Genomic DNA, 19,552 nt, shown 5'->3' on the forward strand with positions numbered 1-19,552 from the left:
ATTCAGAGACAGGCTCTTGCGGAATATTACGAACTCCACTCGCGAAATATTTACTATTAAAAATTAACACTGGCGGTATCTTTATCTAAGAGCTATTTACCAGAACTGTTCAATGACCCCTGTAGATAAATATTTATTTTATACAAGAAAACCGATGCCAAATGTTTAAAATTTATGACATTAATAATTCATTTTATATTTAAGTGAAAGTGCACTTTGTTAGTGTTTAGTTACATATTTATTTCGTAATTTTAGTGCGTAACTCGACAGAAGTATTTAGCCACTAGGTGACCGCTAGATTATAAATATCTAAAATCTATCAGTCAAGGAAACTATTAAGTATGTGAAATTTAAAATTGGTATTTAAACCGTTCAATCACTGCCTATATCATTTCTATTGATTACCAAATAGTTACGGTGTAAATATCAAATTTTCAAATAATGTTTAATAGCGCGTAGCACTGTGTCTGCTAATCTGATTTGTTAAATCGTATTCTTTTATTTTAAACTTTAGTTTTAAAGGTTTATATTTACGCAATTTCCACTGCTAATTTTCAAATAGATAAATAGTTTTATAAATAAGCAGTTAAGCTCTGTTTTGGTGAAATATAAGTTAATAATAAAAATATATTTTAATACGACAACCCTATATTTATTAATACCTATTCTTTATTAATTTTGTGTGAATGAACACCCACATATTTTTTTAGTGTAACCGATATAAAACGGTTACTAATGTTAATTACGATTGGACGCGGTACTATTTAAAAATCGCAAAAAGTTATCAATATAAGTAATATAAAATTGGTCTCTTAATAAAAAAAAACTGACTATGGGATACTTATTTTTAAGATTCCGATACTTACAAATGATTAGAAGAAATATTTGTTTTATTGTGAAGAATTGTTTGGTATGATATAAATGTCGCTGTCTTCTACGATGGCTATGTAGTCTGTGGAGTAAACATAATTTTAGTATACTATCTATGGAATAATCCCTCCCTTACCTATCTTCGTCTCTCACTGTCATTCGTATCATATCATTCATTGTGATTAAATAAATTAATAATTTATCGTTTTGTGAATATTACGTTATGTTGGTGGGTTATTAAATTGGTACTCAGTTACAGTACTAATTGAGGAAATATCTTAAAGAAAATATATTAACTCACATGTAAGAAGAAACAAGACCCTTAAATTGGTGCCAATATTTACGCTGAAATCTATCACATCATAGCAACTTATTTCTCACTTAGAACTAGTGCCCTACATTTGGATATTATACTTTTCACGCAAAATTATGGAAGAGTGCTCTATACCTAAAGCATTTCTTTTTACTGAAGTGACCTAACATTACTATGGAACATTTCCCGAATTTGTGCTGGCGTAGTGTTAACTAGGAAGCTCTTAAAATGTATACATTAGTAGAAATTGCAATTAGTTTAGGTGTTTTTGGAGCATTGGCTACAGCAGTTTCAGCATGTGTTTGTGGCTGTAAAAATTCCAATCAAAAGTAAGTCATGTATATTACATTTCATTCCATACAATATTACACATTATTAGTCATTAATTGAATCAGACATGTAGCATTATCCAGATAATTATTATTATGTGCCCACATATTGTGGACATCCACTTTCAATAACAATAATAAACAAAACTATGGTAATTTTCAAAACATTTTAATAATACATCTGATTTATTTTTAATTACAAATTTATTTTTTCTATATAATCTTTTTAGAGTAGATCAATAAACTCTACATATTTAATAAAATAAGTTTCAACAATTATAATACTGTAAGATATTCTCATTTAATGTCTATCCAATAGTAATATTTTATCCTTAGTTTTTTTAAATATCAATTGCAGTAGAAACCATCATCAAAGTAATGTAAATAGAAAATGAAGATATTAAATTACAATATAATAGGTTTGAAATTGCTGTAACATTGCATGATGCATATCAATTTGTTTCAAATTACCAAAAAGCTCAATTAAATTGAAAGTAATCTCAATCAAGCAGTGATTTATTTATATGGAACTCTAATCAAATGAATTATTGCAATGCAATACAAGTGTAATCATCATGAAGTTTCTTTTATAATGTTATATATTATTCTTTTGAATTTTCTTGTTTGAAAAATATTACATATCTTATAGAAAACTTGTTTAATTTATGTTCCAGAAAGATATATATATATATCTTTCTGAACTGTTTATTTTTTACAAAGTCTTTAACCAGACTCAACCCACTGATATAAGCTTAATATGTTAAACATATTATGTTTGTGCTACAAATGTGGGTGGAAATTAGTACTTTTTAACCAGTAATACAATATTTATTGGTTGAGTATAAAAAGTTATATATACATGAATAGTAACAATTACTTGCCATTATAGTATAGTTATCTAGGTAATTAAACAGGCGGATAATGGTCTCTTATATTTAACAGAAGTGAATTGGTGGGTACGGCCGGTGTGGTCAAAATCCGTTTTGAGGAAGAAGTACCATCTCCAACGCCTACCACTCCGGCCTCTATCAAGCGGTTTGTGCTAGATCTAGCATGCCTTAAAACTATAACCCAAAATATAACAAATTGACTAAATGATTAATAGTACTAAATTGCATATTTACAAATAAATATCTTTTTGTATACTACTGGAGGTAGATAAGATAATAATTTATGACTTAAATTGTTGTACTACCTACATATTTAAACCTTTGAATATATAGAATAACCACCCATGACATCATTGTTTGTTAACACAGATATGGATACAAATAAATGCAGCTTCAAATACCTACTTTGTATGTGTTTACTTCCTCATAATATATGAGTTACTGTAACGCCTAACTTGGGTTTAAGTATAAAATGTACTTTGAACAGTGATTTAGTTTGCTTTCAATTAATAACTTCTGTAACCCACTTAGTACTTAGCCATACAAATGGAAATATTAGCAACATCTGTCTCAATCTATTTCAGAGATTGCTACTCTTGAGGCTAATTTAATATCTTTATCAAAAATTGTGTTATATTAGCACAAGACTCTACCACCAGTAGTATATATTTTATATTATATACTTATGTCTATACATATATTAATATAAAACTAACCCTCAACTAATTATTCCCAGTAGATATTATTTAACTGTATGCCTCTATTATTAATTTCCATTGATATCTTACCTACAAAGTTAATGACTATTACAAATAGAATGTTCTTACTAGATAAATGTATTATTTGTATCACAACCAACTGTCAAATGATGTATCCCACTTATGTTAATTTAATTATAACTAAATCTGAATGAATGTTTATATCATGGGTTAGATGGGTTAGGTAAAGTAAGTAACAAGATTTAGGTTCACTTCTATATCAGAATTACATTTTAAGATCTTACACAGGGTGAGAATCTGTTACAGACAGCCTGGTGTCCTGCAGGGCAGCAGTTTAGGACCCATCTTTTATTGCATTTTCAACTCAATTCTTATTTATTATTACAAGACATGCAGAAACTTTCAATTTATTAGACAAACAATATTAATATTTTGGAAACTAAATAAATACAATTACTATGACATAGCTAGGTTTCTGTTCAATGGTCAGAACTTAAATCTATCACATAAAGGTACATTATCTATAACTTAAATGACATCAGAACTAAATTGTTGTAATTTACGTAGATACAATAACATTTAAAAAATTTCATTCATAGTTTTTAAACTAAACTAAATTAATACCATTAGAAAAACAACAGGGGCACATAGTAAAAAATGCTAAAGGTATGGATTACCAATGCATGTTAAATTAAGAACACAACTTAGTTGTTGTAGAGTAAATTAGTAAGTAATATTCAATAATATTTTAAAATATGTTCTCCACTTTAAAATATTGTTGAATATTACTTAATATTTTATTCTATTTATTAAATAGAATAAAATGTTAAGTTATTTATTAAGTATTATTAATGTTAAAACTTTTAGTATTGTTACTAGCTGTCTAATGATATATATGGTAATAAAAATCAGGATAACTATTTACTGATAGCATTCATTAGTATTATTATTAATTAATAAACAATTAGCTGATTTCCTATAGTTATCACTGACACAACCAAAATAATATAATATTTTCATGTGACTGAATATCAGCATTCCATCAACTTTGTTTTGTTTAATTTAATAGTTATGTTAGATATATTCTAGTGCATGTACATACTGATTAAATTCTAACTGTTGTATATTTTTAGTATTAGAATTATTTATTGCATTAAATATTGTATGTAAATTTAAACCTACTAATAACTGGTTTAGAAATACCTATTAGTTTATATATTTGTTATAATTCTTAGAATGACATAGCTAATAGCATGAAGAGCAACATAGGTCTCACAAAGTACCTTGTGACATCTGTAGACCCATGCGTTTCCGTTCCTGTAATAAAAGCTCCATTAATTACGGTGGCGTCAGTCCCACCCTTTTCCCTGCTGAGATGTTGTCATATTTGGTTCGACTAAGGTTCTCCCAGAATGTCACGTGAGATTTCGCGTTTGGCTAGGCGACTTTGGTAAGCAATTGGGAAGGCTATTCTGCTAATTGCGTTTGCGATAAATATTATTCTGTAGAATTCAGCCATGTTTAAGTGATAAAACGGAAAAACATGTTTCACTTAATTTAATCCAGTTTTTTCACATCCTACTGTTTTTTTGCGGAAAATAATACTTAATGTTTCCCGAATAAGCTCTCCTGAGTTTCTCCCTAAAGTGAGCTTCGGTAAGATTTTGTCCATAAATTTGTTAATACAAACAAATCTTGAAAAGTTATTAGTGTCTTTTACAATCATAGACTTTCTTAATCTATAAATCAATAAGTTAATTTTCTTTATTATAATCTGTCGCAGAGCATCAACACAAAATAGCCAAAGAAGTTTACCAGAGATTCCACATCCCCATCCAGTGGGTCGACACGACAGCGGGGATACTGCTTCTGAAATAATATATGCAACCGTAAATTTAAATGAAGGTAAAGTATATTCATTTACAATTAGACTAGACATTATTGCTAACAATGTTCCACGTCCCGCCAACCTCCATGCGGCCTCCCGTAGAGACAATTGTGATTAATTACTGATGAATTCGTGACGATGATTTTACTGTGTTTTCTATTTAATTACAATGCACTTAGTTTTAACTTCGTGTTCAATAGTCATTAGGAACGGGAAAAATGTTGCATTCAATTTGTAAGAATTCGAAGGTAATGTACTAAGCACGGCCTACTTTAAATGGTCCCGCAGTCTTTGGCTAAGTGGTTTATAATGGAAACGGCAAGGTTTAAATATATGGGTTGTACATAATTCAAAATAGGACGGAAACTACAAAGTCACGAGATGCTTTTACTGAAATGAATGAATGATTGAAAAATATACCGTGTCGCGATATATTTTTCATTAACAAAGTTCACAATTTAAATCTGATATACCAGTTATCTTATATTTAGTACGATGTCGGCTACTTCATATATAGATTCAATATCAGATTGTGTAGATCTATAAGATTAATATCAAGGCCAATTACTGGAAAACAGTTTACCTTCATTAAAAAAGGAAAATTGTACACAAGTTTTGCAAAACATAGTATCATTTAAAATTATATTTATTAATTAAGTAGTACGTGTGTAACGTGATAGCAAATCGATTAAATCAGTATTACATATAATATCTACAATTAAATCTGAAAGATGCCGCCGTTTAATTATATATTTGTTCTTGTAGATATTAGAATTATATTACTACTATAAACTCTTTGTTTTAACAGGAAACAAGGCAATCGCAACCACATCTACCGCCAGAGACCATCCATATGAACATGCTTATGCTAAACTTCAAAATGATGCCCACAATATGTTAGTATTCGAATAGAGAGATCGTTTTAGTAGAAATTAGTAGATTATCCAATCTATATAACAATATATATAACATTTTTAAATGAGAATTTTGCAAGATCTCATTTAAAAATGTTATATTTAATAGATAATTTGCTTAAAAAACTTATAAATTTTAAATGTTTCTGTTCAAGTACCATTGTCTGTTGTTTTGTTTATTTTGTGCCATAAAGTGTACTTACAATCTAAGTATTACATCTACTTACTGTTGCCCTCGTGACTTAAAATATCGCAATGGTTATATATTTATTTATTTGTATCCCTGAAGTGAAATATTAGGCCCGTCCGATGGTAAACGGTTACTAAATATAGGCTATAGTATGACCATGAAGAAACAGTCTCACTTTTTTTAATACAGGTACCATACACTATAATAACCCATTCCCATAGGTCTCCATCTTTACGCACATTTATTGCATTCACTGCAGTCTGCAGGATATTGATGGCTTCTTCATTACAATATTAGTTTGAAAGAAAGAAAATTGATTGACTCAATCTACAGCAATATTTCAATTTAAAAACCCTTTTTTTATATGTTCACGACCGGACGAATAGCTGTTATTTGGCATAACATCTGGATTTCATTTTGTGAAAAAAAAAATATGTTGAGTTTGGTTTTCAATACAAATTCTTAATATTTGTTACATTTATTTTATTTTACAGTACCGTAGAAATAACGCCAGACCAAGGATCCGAGAGTGATATTCAGATTGAAGAAAGAGATACTTCAGCTACTGGCCCAGGTGTGTTGTAATATATGTTTATATCTATTTATTTTCATATTAGCTCTCTAACTAACGTATGTCGACGTTGTAGGTACTATCTAGATTTCCATAAACAGGTAAAATAAAAAAACTGATGTGTTTAAGTAAAACTTTATAATGTTCCGACTCGAATCTTGGATTGTTGTACCCACTATATTTCACAGCAAAATTTTTGTTTATACATATATGTGAGATAAAACGATAAATGATATGATTACGATCAAATTGCTACGAAATCACAATACGATTAAAAATTAACAGTTGATTAAATTTTTCGGCATCATGTTATTGATTCACAATTCGGCAATCAGCTGTCAAAAATCGCACGTAAGGATGAATTGGAATTACACTACAAATATCTTACATTTTTATATTTTACCACATATTTAATAAAATATATTTTTTTCTCTTTTTAATATGTCATATAATTATTATTAAGTGTGAATATTTTTTAACTATTACCTTCTTAAATTAAATTATATTCGTACCTTTTTCTAATAAATTGTTAAAAGAAATCTAAATTATTAATACACTATGTCATATATATGTTTTGTGTGTGTATAAATTCGTGTCATAATGCTCTCCGAAACGGCTTAACCGGTTTTTATGAAATTTTACATGCATATTCTACCCTAAATTTCCACCCTTCTATCACCAACCCCTATTTATTTTTTACCGATTTTAATTTATATGGCAAAATAACGTTTGTTGGGTCAGCTAGTATAATATATTTATATGAAATACATTCATATGATTGTATTCAATTTTGATACTCCTGTACTTATGTTTCATCACAAATTTCCTATAAAAAATAGTGAATCACATTTATATGAACACATTACTTGTCTAAGTAATATATGTACTACACTAATTAAGCATTTGTGCGTTGAGTCAATTTCATGAGTTATGAGCTCAATATAATTTAAGTGACTTTACAAACTATGTAAGGAGGATATATAGCCTACTACACATAAAACCATGTAACGTAGGAGTACATATGTAAGGAGAGTATATTAGAAATAAATAAGACCGATGTACCCATATAAGGCGAGTATATAGTCTGAATATGTGGAGTACATATTCAGACTATATACTCTCCTTACATGGGTACATCGGTCTTATTTATTTCTAACACCAAGTGTAGATAAGCTCGGATTTGAAGCGTGAAAGTTGAACACTAAAAAAACGAAAGAAGTACTATAATGCAAAGAAGTATAGCGCATGAGGCTGCTATGGGAATCGGGTGTGATGTCGTTCATGCCTACTGATAACGACTACCAATTTACCCTCAAGAGCAGCCTTAATTGTCTGTTACGGGATAATACTGCCATAATTATATTTTACAATATGATACCAAAAGATATTTTGGATTTAAGTACGATTAATTAATTAAAAAATACTTATTGAATAATGCCTATTACACTGTAAACAATTAATTGGTAGACGACTTTGTATGGCGTTCGTTAGTTGTTCAAGCAAGGATTTTTTTATTTTAAATTTCAGTTAGACAGATACTACTACGTGCACTAGGGCCGAAAGGTCCAATGTGAATAAATGATTTTGAGTTTTAGCTCGAGTTAAGTTTAAAGATCGAGAATAGTAGTTTAAATTTTGACTAGAATTGTTCTAAAAATTACTCGAACTTTAAAGGGTGAACCAGAAAAAAACAATGTTTTTAACGATTTCCAATATTTTATTATGTATTCGTCAAAAAAATAGTATAACATAGTATGAAAGATAAATGCATAGTATGAAAATCCTTAAACAATAAAACATCAAATCTGTTTATAAACTTTTTAATAAAATAAAAACAATTTGTAAAGTGACTAAATATCCTATAATATATAATGGATACATTATTTTTTAATTTAAATTTAACGCTGGGTGCGCTGCGCTGGTTTAAGCCGTGTGATTACTTGGTTTCGTCAAAAAAATCACCTGTATTAAATGCTACTTGTACACTAATTTTATTGCTAGTTAAATGTATAATCTGGTGAAATTGCTTGTGTCAATTAGATAGTGCACAGTGAGGATGTGCGGTTGCCTGTACACCTTGATTATGACCACAGAATCGAAATTTTCGTAGAAGAAAATATTAGAGTTTCTTTAACTCAAATTAATGTAACTAAATTATATGTATAAACAATAAATAATTAATAAATGTTTACCGGTACTTGTAATCTATAAATTTATATGGTTTTTTCTTTTGTGGCAGAGTCTGTAATCATATCTGCTTCAGTGGCAATAAGTGGGCAACTACCGTCAAGTCAAGAGTTACCGTACATCACTCCACCATCGCCACGACCCCATACTGACACCACTGTTCATTTCAGTGGGGATTCTACAGATTCTGCAAGTAAGTTGGGTTATTATTGTAATGTATGCATATTAAATGTCGGCCGATCGATAATATCAGTGGTTGCCTACTCGGTTTTCTTAGCGAAAGGTCCTACCGTGCACAGTTATTTAATAACAATATGAATGAGTAGTTACAAGAAATAGTTACCTTCCCCAGAATCATACACATTATATCCAATAGTATAATATTATGTCTTCTAACCAATAGTATTCTCCAACGGTCTGATTTGTTCTGTAATTAATGACAAATTTAATTAATTATACTCGACATAATACGTATCCATCTCTAAGATACATATACAGAAGAGTACAATTTATTTATAGCTACTGTTCACTGTCGCGCTCTCGCAACGCGGCTTATTGGCTTGTTAATTCAATAATGGCTTACGTTAGATATTAGGTATAGATACTTCACAATTTATAGATAACATATATATAGCTATGGATAATAAGAAAATATCACTTAATATTGAACAAACAATATGAAAACCTATATGTTAATTTTATGAACAATAATGTCTAGAAAAAGATCCGCCAAAATTACTACAATTTAAAAAAATTGTACTTAATTTATACTTAAAGTGTCAAGTGTCCCACTCCGACCTACTGGCTAACGATAAAGTATTATCTGTACCTAGAAATTGTATTTAATAATATTATATATGTTAACATGATTGAAACTCTTATCGGACAAGATCAGTTCAGTTTACACATCAACTTACGCATAATGATTAGTTTTTAATCATAGTTGTTTCTAACGTTATTTATAGGTATAGTTACGCACACCTTCTTTAAAATTTATAACCTTTACTTTCTTTTTAGTTACACTAAACTTGAGAATATTTTTAATCGTATATTTATAAAAAATATGTTGATGTTGCTTAGGGGCTCACATACTCGTGTATCCTTATGAAAAATGAGTTAGATTAAATATATTTTACATGTAGTCATCTTATAGTAATCCTATACAAGGAAGTTTGAAATATACGAGGACGTTTTGCGTCAGGAAACTATAAAGTTATATTATATATAAAGTTAACGATAATGAAAACAATGTTTTGAGGAAGGTGTTAAATATGTATGTGGATGTAAAGGAAGAGGATGGAAATAAAAATTAAGATAGAGGCCCTGTGTGAAACATATTATAAGGAGAGTATGGTCATATTATTTGAATAAAGAATTTTCTAATAATAATCCTACTATGGAGGGTTGGCCACGTAGTGAGTGAATGTGGGGCTATTTAAATATCTAGAATTTTGCCGCTGTGAAGTTGCCATTATAATCAGATACAGTTACATATAAAACCGCCGCGATACGAGAGTCCCCGATAACTTGGTTAAATATTAGTTTTAGTTATAAATGCAAAAAAATGCGGTAATAATAACAGCCTTGTATACAATATATGACACGGATATGTAGTTATTTATCATAAACCTGATACAAAATTAATTACTGTACATATTGATAAATCAAATATATCACATGCGATTATGACATCACTTATACAACAGGGTCTTAATTACAAATAAATTCGAGTGAGATCGATTCTTATGAGTTTACATATAAAAGTGCGGATCGGTTCCATATAGTACATAAATGTACATGCATATGATTATAGGATTAACCTCATATACTGATGTAAATCAAAAACTATATATAAAAGGAAATAAATCATTATTAGCGAACCGCACCACACATTTACACGCAGAATACTTTACTTAAGTACATAAACAAAAAAAGATACTTTATCAACCACTAATTTATTATATTCTACTGATTTATTTTATTATACAACAACCACCAGAATTAATACATTATATAATACACATTATATAATACACATTATGTATACCAATAAATAATATTGCCTGTTTTTTAATGAACGCCTTCTAAGAAATGTATGAATTCTGTTAAATAAAAATTTTATACAGGAAAAACATAAATGGGATAGTTTTAAACTTGTTTAATGAAATGAAATGAATTATTGTTTAATCAATCGTACATGAGGACACTACAGAATGAAAGTTGAAAAAATTGCTATTGTATTTAGATTTATTGAGAGCCCAGTGGTTTATTACTCTGAATTACTCCCAAGATGTCGTGAGATAATATCAATAAAGACATTTATTAAGCATTACATCATTAACACTAGCGTACAGCTTACAACTTAAACCTACTGGCGAGATCGAAATTCAAGATCAAGTATGATAATAAAACTGTGTGTCACTTTACATTTCTGACCGATTTTATGATGCAGAAAATCCCGATATCAAACCAAATAAATAATCTGAGAGATGGCGGTGCGCTCTCCCCCTAGCGATGAAAAATAGTCTGTGTAAACATATAATGAATATATATTTTTAATCATGTCAATTGCTGCGTTCACCACAACATCGCTAGTTGACAATTCCTCTGCCCATCTGGGATAACCGTCGGTATAGTTATGTATGCAAACTATTATTACTATTAAAATACCTAAATATAGTATACAGAAATATCTAAAACAAAGTTGTATTTAGTTTGGTCACATCTGTTTACTGTTTATAATTATAAAACAATAATATAATTTATATATATTCTATATAATAATATTATGTCAAATGTTAATTTCCTTATGTAAGAACATTTATATTTTTTATATTTATTTGAGGAGTAACAAAATATACGATTGAAAGCATTCTCAAGTTTAGTGTTAAAAAAAGCTATATACGCAGTAAAAGTTATAAATTTCATTATCAAAACATCTTCGTGTATTTCGAGTGTCTTCCTTGTATAGAATTACTGTAAGATGTAAAACATAATCAATCTAACTTTTTTTTTCAGAGGGATACACGAGTATATCGGTCCGTGAACCTCTAAGCAACATCCGGGCACAAAGTACAAAAGCAGCACAGCCCCATTACGCTACAGTATCGGATGACTCTGGTAAATTTAATTTGTAATTTGTATGTGTACTTGTGTGAAATGTGCATATGTTCGTATAATTCTAAAATTTCATTTATTTTAACTTTCTGATGTTCTTGTATTTTCGTTCGTTATCTAAGATATATTTGTCTGAATTTAAATAATGTGCGCTGCCTAAACTTTTTGTATGTTACACATTATATTCTATTTATTTATAATAATCCTATTATCAAATCCTAAGTGAATGTATTAGAAATTAGAAAATGTGAAGACAACTGAATATATATTATAAATACTTCCTCGCCAACTTGATCATAACATAACGTAACATGTTTGTTGGTGGTATAGATGAGACGTACGCGGCGATTGAAGAAGCGAGCGTGGGCGAAGGCTCGGATACATATGCACAAATCGCACCGGAACCACGTCGTCGTGACACTATCGCTGCCTCCGTGGTCGCTCCCGTTCCCGCTACTGTTCACGCCCCCGCTCCCGCTCCTGACTTATTGAGTGCCGATATACACGGATCCCATTCCGCACGGTATACTATTTAAATTACTGACTACTTAATCATTATTAACCTCTACTTCATTAAAGAATCAAACATGTAGTAACTAAAATTTACCTACATATAATAAAATTCTGATGTAAGGAAATACGAAACGGGATAAGGGGACAATCCTGCTCATGTCTATGTCCGATGTGCTAACTATTTTGCCGATAACTCTCATTATTCCATTATGCTATGTATACAAATAAAATTCCAGAGGTAGACTAAAAAATGTGTGTTGGTACCAAAACATGAAAAGTATTGTAAATATCACCTCTCTTCAGACTGATAGTGATATAGACAGTATTGTTCATAGTTATCGTGTTTCTATGCAACAGTTCAAATGACAGAACACAATTCTCTATGATAATAAGGACAATTTCTTATAGATAAAATGTTGTTATCTTTATCTATATAATGATGTACATAAAGTAATTTCGTTCGATGCATTTTGTGCTATTAATAGTTATCATTTTAATTTTCATTAGATTATATAGTAATTGCTTGCGGAATGCTGGTTGCTAATACGCATGATTCATTTACTCATACACTGTTCACCATGCATAGAAACGTGTGTATACAGTACATACATACTTATAAACCTTTATCAGAAAAAAAGTAGGTATATTTAAAATTTCATTCACAATATCGAACAAATAAGTATCTACATAATTTTAAACAGAATGCGACATTTTTATTTTGAAGGACTTCAAAAAGGATTATATATATATTCAATTTGAACACATTTTTATGTATTGTTAACTTGACGATTAATATTTTATAGAAAATCTGTATAAGGTTTTAGGATTTTAAAATATGAATCGTAAGGTAATTAATAAATAAAATAATTAACCATAAACTATAAAGCTTTTTTCATTGACAGAAGGAGTGCTCCACCTGAAATGGGGGCAACTTCATCCAACGCTACACATTCCAGACAAGGTATATTTTAATTTTAAACTTAGATGAATAAAAATATCTATATTATTAAAAAAATACTACAAGAAAAGAGGATATAATGCACATTAATTTTATCTAAACGAAATTTGGAGACTTACGAAGTAATTTATAGATGTATTGATGAGGAGTTTATCTATACAGACCAAAATAACATTTTTAACAATTTTTGTCTGTTTGTTTGTTCCGGCTATTCTCTGAAATGGCTAGACTGATTTTGACGGGACATTTTTGGCAGGCTGATGTAATAAGGAGTATCTTAGGCTACTTTTATTTTAGAAAAATAATGTAAATTCCATGCGGACGCAGTCGCGGGAACGGCAAGTATTTAAATAGTATTACTGTGATTATTGTGAGCTACAAAGATCACAATTTTTGAGAAAAAAAATCATGGTTCTTGCCAATGTACATTATATTATTGTACAGCTACATCTTGACTTGTAAACTTGTAGCGTCATCATCATCATGTACGAATTCGACGGGGCCCACTGTGCCGGCAAGTGTGGGGGCGGGGTCGCCAAAGCCGGAGAAACGGCAGGCGAACTCACCCCTACCGCCGCCGCCACCGCCGCAGGCTTCGAGACATCACCACGCGCACCAGCGCATATCCAGCACGGGTACGTTTACATTTATATATTAATTCAAATAGAAAGCTAATTCACTTCACATTTAATTTGGCAGTTCCCGCTATTTTTACGATACTGACTCGTAGAGTACGTTATAAATATGCACTACAAATATTATCGATAAACTAGCTGTCCTGGCGAACGTTGTTTTCCCATATAAATTAAAATCGTTATTAAAAATAGGGGTTGGTGCTAGAAGGGTGAATTTAAGACTGTGTATTTTTAATGCTACATTATAAAAGAAATGTCAATGAAATGAAATACTTTTTTTTTTGTAGTGAGCCACCTTTAACACTTAGGGGTATAAAAATTAATTATAAACCTATTCTCAAACCTACTTGACATATTTTGATGAAATTTTATATGTATATTCACATATAAAATTTCATCAAAATCGGTCAAGCCGTTTCGGAGGAGTATAAACACGAATCCTGTGACACGAGAATTTTATATATATCTATATAAGATTAGACTTAAGACTATATAAACTACAACTATTGATATAATAACTTAAATAGATAAAAACCGTATATTTTTGTTACCACTAAATGTAACTCATCATCCATAATATATTTGAAGACATTTAAAGTATCTATATACAGTTGATTATGTAAAGTTGTTTATCTTTTATTAATTTGTAGATATAAATTTATTATAGCCTCCTTATTTCTGCATATTTGTAATAAATTGGGTTCGTAAAAAATAAACAATCACTATGTTTTTAACATCTTTTTCAGGAGATCTCCATAGTCACGACAAGTTACGTCGTAGTCTCAACGAAAAACATCAACGAAACAATAGTTGTGTCAGTTCATCGGACTTTTACGGCTGCAACTATCCCGTGGAAAAGCACAGGTTTAGTTCCAGTGATCTGATAAGGCCGCTAGTTGCTAAAGAGCTCAATTTTGATATAGACCAACGACAGAATCCCGCCGACAATTTATACAATTCCATCGATGGTCCTGGTTACAGCGATTATTCGTCCGCTGATGCCAATACGAGTATGAACTCTGAACAACGAACCACAGAAAGCCCTTCGCGAAACGTCGAAGATATGTATGCTAAAGTAATAAAGAAAGCCAAGGGCAGAACAGATGAAATTGTAAGGAGATCTAAAGATATTTCAAACAACGAAATCGATAGTAACAAGTCGAAATATCGAGGTGACGACCCTGGTTATGAAACTATCGATCGCAAGAAGTCTATAAATCATGGCTACGAGACTATCGTGCATAAAGAACGCAAGTTATCACAAAATCAAGACCCCGGATACGAAACTGTTAAAGACATAAAAAAAGTTGGTTTAAACACCAATTTTACCAATAATAATTTACTGAAATTGAACCATGCCACCATGGATAGTGGGCCTAATAGCATTATCAGCAGTAGTGACCATGGATACGAACATATTTCAAAGACAGACAATAACGCCTCAGATTCAGACCCCAATTATGAAGTATTACGAAATCAACCACCCACGCCCCCATATGCGACTATACCGCCTAATTTCAAAGTACAACCGACTTATTCCACTGTTAACAAGAGACCGGCTAAATATAATAATTGGCCAAATAATAATGAAGAGGCTACTTTAGAGCCCAATTATGAATCTATGACGCATGACCCGTTGTACACTACGGGCAGTGAATCAGATCCAAATTACGAGTCAGTTCGCCCCAAAGATTCAAATTATGAAAGCGTAACTCCTCAGGATCCCAACTATGAGTCACTAAGATGCAAGGATCCCAAATACGAATCTGTGAGGTCTAGGGACCCAAATTATGATTCAGTGCGATCTAAAAAGGATCCAAATTATGAAAGTGTTAAATATTTTGAATTATCTAAGAGGGAGCCACCTTACGAAAAGGTGAATAACGAAGCCACGTCAAGTGCCACAGTCGAGAGATCAGACTCGGCGGCTGGGTACGAAAAAATTAATGTCCCTAATAATAGGGAACCCAAAACCAGTATTAACAATGGGCCCGAAGGTATTGTCAGTGATTACTTTCAAGTTTAAAGGTGCACACCTAGTAGAAAAAAAAACAAAAATTCCAATCAGAGGTATTACTGTAGAATAAACATGTATTTTTAGGAAGAATCTGAAGTTAAGTGCTTATTTTAGCTTTTTTGTAATATGTGTATGTATAATACCTCGATGACAGGATATTAAACAATAATATCTTCCTTAGGTATCTGTGATATGTATTATGACGAGTATGCTTTGAATTTTATTTTTTGTTATTATTTTGTAAGATTATTTATAGCAAGTATTATCAATTATGCAATATTATTTATATTGTAAAGATAGAGTGCTAAAAATATTTGTCGATCAGACTTGATACAAATATAACATAATACCCAAAGAAATCTGCTACTAAATTTTCCTTTGAGTCATTTCAAATATATTTTATTTATTGAAATAAAGCATGAAATTAAATAATAAATAAAATGTTCTTTTTTCTTTTGGTTAACAACAAAATATAATAATTTATTCCACTATATAGTACACAATTATTTTATACACCTATACAACCAGATAGTGAAGGTATATAACAAAATTTTAGTACAATCTTTATCCCAAATACTGGATATACTCAAGTTCTTTAAAATTCATGTATCATAAACCATTTGGTACTTTACGTACGTACTTAGGTATGTGACAATACTATAGCAGCCACTGACTCGAGTACTATCTAGGTGTTATCAGGGCTATAGGTATATATTAGTGCATAAAGGTTTTCACCAAACAGAATTGAAACAGGCCTGTCTGTAACTATGTTCCAAATATTTTATAAGTCATTCTAGTAAAACGAAAGGAAATCACAGCAGGTAACTGTAATTACTATTGTTTGTAATCTCTTTTAAATTAATGTAATTAGTGTGTTCATAACTGTTAAATTTGTGTACCTATACTAATGATTAAATATATATTTTAAGTATACTAAGTAATGTACAAAAAATATTGTGCATAAATTTTACATCTAAATAAATTATTATTTGAAGGATGTGTTATTAAATATGGAATGGTTGTTGATTTTAGATACCTGTACTCATTGCAGATGCAAAAATTAACGTGAAGTGGTTTGAATGATTGAACTTAATACATAAGACTGTCTCATATCTTTGATTAAATCGCATAAAACTATTAGAAATACTACACAAAAGTAAAGGCGACTATTTCATAAAACTAGACATTACAAAAACGTTAATATATTTAGGCAACACGCTACCTCAATTTTGTAAAAATAAACTTACATGTGAACTTATAAGATGCGATTTATTTAAAGAACTTTTTTATAAATATTTTGGCATATGTGACTTCATAATTATTACTTTTTTATATTGTTGTGTTTATTTTCTTGTGAATATGTTATTTAATTAAGGGTGAAATGAGTATTCAGTGTCATAACATTAAATGATTTCGTGTGAGATGGTTGTTAAAGTAGTACCTGAGTATAATGCACTTAGGGATTATCCGTTCAGTGCCAGTTGATATTTCTGATCGTAGTTAAATTTTTAATAATGTATTACGTTAAATTTTAAAGTAAGTTAAATTTTCCATAATGTATACAACCTAAATGTTTTTACTTAAGCTTTGATATTGTTATGATCCAAATAACTAATTTAAATATTAGCTCTTTTACAACTTTTACAAACAAGGTACTATTGTTTATATTATACTTTTTATAATAAAGGGCTTATGGCTTCCTTCACGAGTAATATTTATTGGTGCAGAATGCCAAATAGATGAAATCTATTTTTTGATCTCGAAATCAGATGCACATCGACTTGTTAAAAATTGACACAATGTCTTTTATCTAAGTACTTGTAGATATTATAATCTGTTATATTAGATTAATTGGAATTTAAACAAAACGCCTTTAGAATATACCTACCTATGAGTACGTATATTGAAAAATAATATTTTTGGCATGTGACCTATTTACTGTTGTCACAAGAAAAGTCTCAAAAGTGATATTAAAGAACACCACAATTTTGTCACTTGACTATCTATGTAAATATAACATTATTCACTATATCTACTATGAATTGTATCTAAATTTTAATGTACGCGATATATTCTTCTCTACACTATATAGAAATCCATTCCATTTAGACACAATGGCTATTTAAAGGAATAAACTATGCCATAAAATTAAACCGTTTTATTTAATCCCATACCAATTAGTCTGCTGATATTATTGTTTATTATCATTACATAGTATAAAACCAAGTCGCTAACGCTGTCTGTCCGTCCCTATGTATGTTTAAATCTTTAAAATTACTCATCGGATTTTGAAACGGTTTTTTAATACATAGAGTAATTCTAGAGGAAGGTTTATATTATATAATACATGTACACCCGTGCGAAGCCGGGGCGAGTACCTAGTTTTTATAAGATAGAGACAGAATCTCAAAACGTGTACAATTCACTTCTCTGTTTAATGTAAAGACGTCATCGCAGCCCGGAAGACGTCCACTGCTGGACATAGGCCTCCCGCAAAGATCTCCATGACGATCGGTCTTGCGCTGATCGCATCCAATGCCTTCCAGCGATCTTGACCAGATCGTCGGTCCACCTTGCTGGAGGCTTTCCCACGCTGTGTCTTCTGGTCCGTGGTCGCCACTCGAGGACTTTACTGCCCCAGCGGCCATCTGTCCTACGAGCTATGTGCCTCGCCCATTGCCACTTCAGAGTCGCAATTCTTCGGGCTATGTCGGTCAGTCTAGTTCTGCGGATCTCCTCGTTTCTGATTCGATCACGCAGAGTTACTCCAAGCATAGCCCTCTCCATTGCCCTGTGAGTGACTCTGAGCTTGTTCATGGGGCCCATAGTTAGCGACCACGTCTTTGTGCCGTAAGTCATCACTGGCAACACACATTGGTCGTAAACCTTCGTCTTGAGACACTGCGGAAATTTGGACGAAAAGATATATCGGAGCTTCCCGAACGCTGCTTATCCGCCTTGGATTCGACGATTGACCTCTTTCTCGAAATTGGATCTACCTAGCTGGATAGTTTGCCCTAAGTATACGTAGTGATCGACAATTTCGAGTGTAGAATTTCCGATTTTTACGGGAGCAGGTACGACATAGGCGTTTGACATAATTTTCGTCTTGTCCATGTTAATCTTAAGACCTACTCCTTGTGAGACTCTACTGAGGTCTTCAAGCATTTTGCTAAGGTCTTCCAGGGTCTCAGCCATGACCACGATATCGTCGGCAAATCGAAGGTGATTGATGTACTCGCCGTTAATGTTGATGCCCAGCCCGCTCCAGTCCAGAAGCTTGAAGACATCTTCCAACGCAGCGGTAAACAGCTTTGGCGATATAACATCGCCTTGCCTGACACCTCGCTGCAGTTGGATAGGCTTCGAATTCTGGTCATGGAGGCGAACTGACATAGTGGCGTTTTCATACAAACATTTCAACGCTTCGATATATCGATA

General features: G+C 31.1%; 1 protein-coding gene across 2 annotated transcripts; it reads left to right on the forward strand.

Moving 5' to 3' along the window:
- The first annotated feature begins 1,044 nt into the window (after positions 1-1,044).
- Positions 1,045-18,258, forward strand: LOC131847837 (uncharacterized). Of its 2 annotated transcripts, XM_059197504.1 has the most exons (11): positions 1,045-1,512; positions 2,455-2,547; positions 4,905-5,026; positions 5,818-5,905; positions 6,608-6,687; positions 8,924-9,064; positions 11,890-11,991; positions 12,319-12,511; positions 13,404-13,462; positions 13,930-14,094; positions 14,841-18,258. In XM_059197504.1, exons 1-11 carry the CDS (start codon positions 1,412-1,414, stop codon positions 16,118-16,120), a joined length of 2,424 nt encoding a protein of 807 aa, XP_059053487.1. In that variant the 5' UTR covers positions 1,045-1,411; the 3' UTR covers positions 16,121-18,258. The 2 variants fall into 2 exon arrangements, with proteins under 2 accessions (XP_059053487.1, XP_059053488.1); XM_059197505.1 differs by lacking the exon at positions 2,455-2,547.
- The last annotated feature ends 1,294 nt before the right edge of the window (positions 18,259-19,552 follow it).

The sequence above is a fragment of the Achroia grisella genome, unplaced genomic scaffold, assembly GCF_030625045.1.
Source record: "Achroia grisella isolate CSIRO2021 unplaced genomic scaffold, CSIRO_AGI_Agris_v1 utg544, whole genome shotgun sequence".
Classification (NCBI taxonomy): Eukaryota; Metazoa; Arthropoda; class Insecta; order Lepidoptera; family Pyralidae; genus Achroia; species Achroia grisella.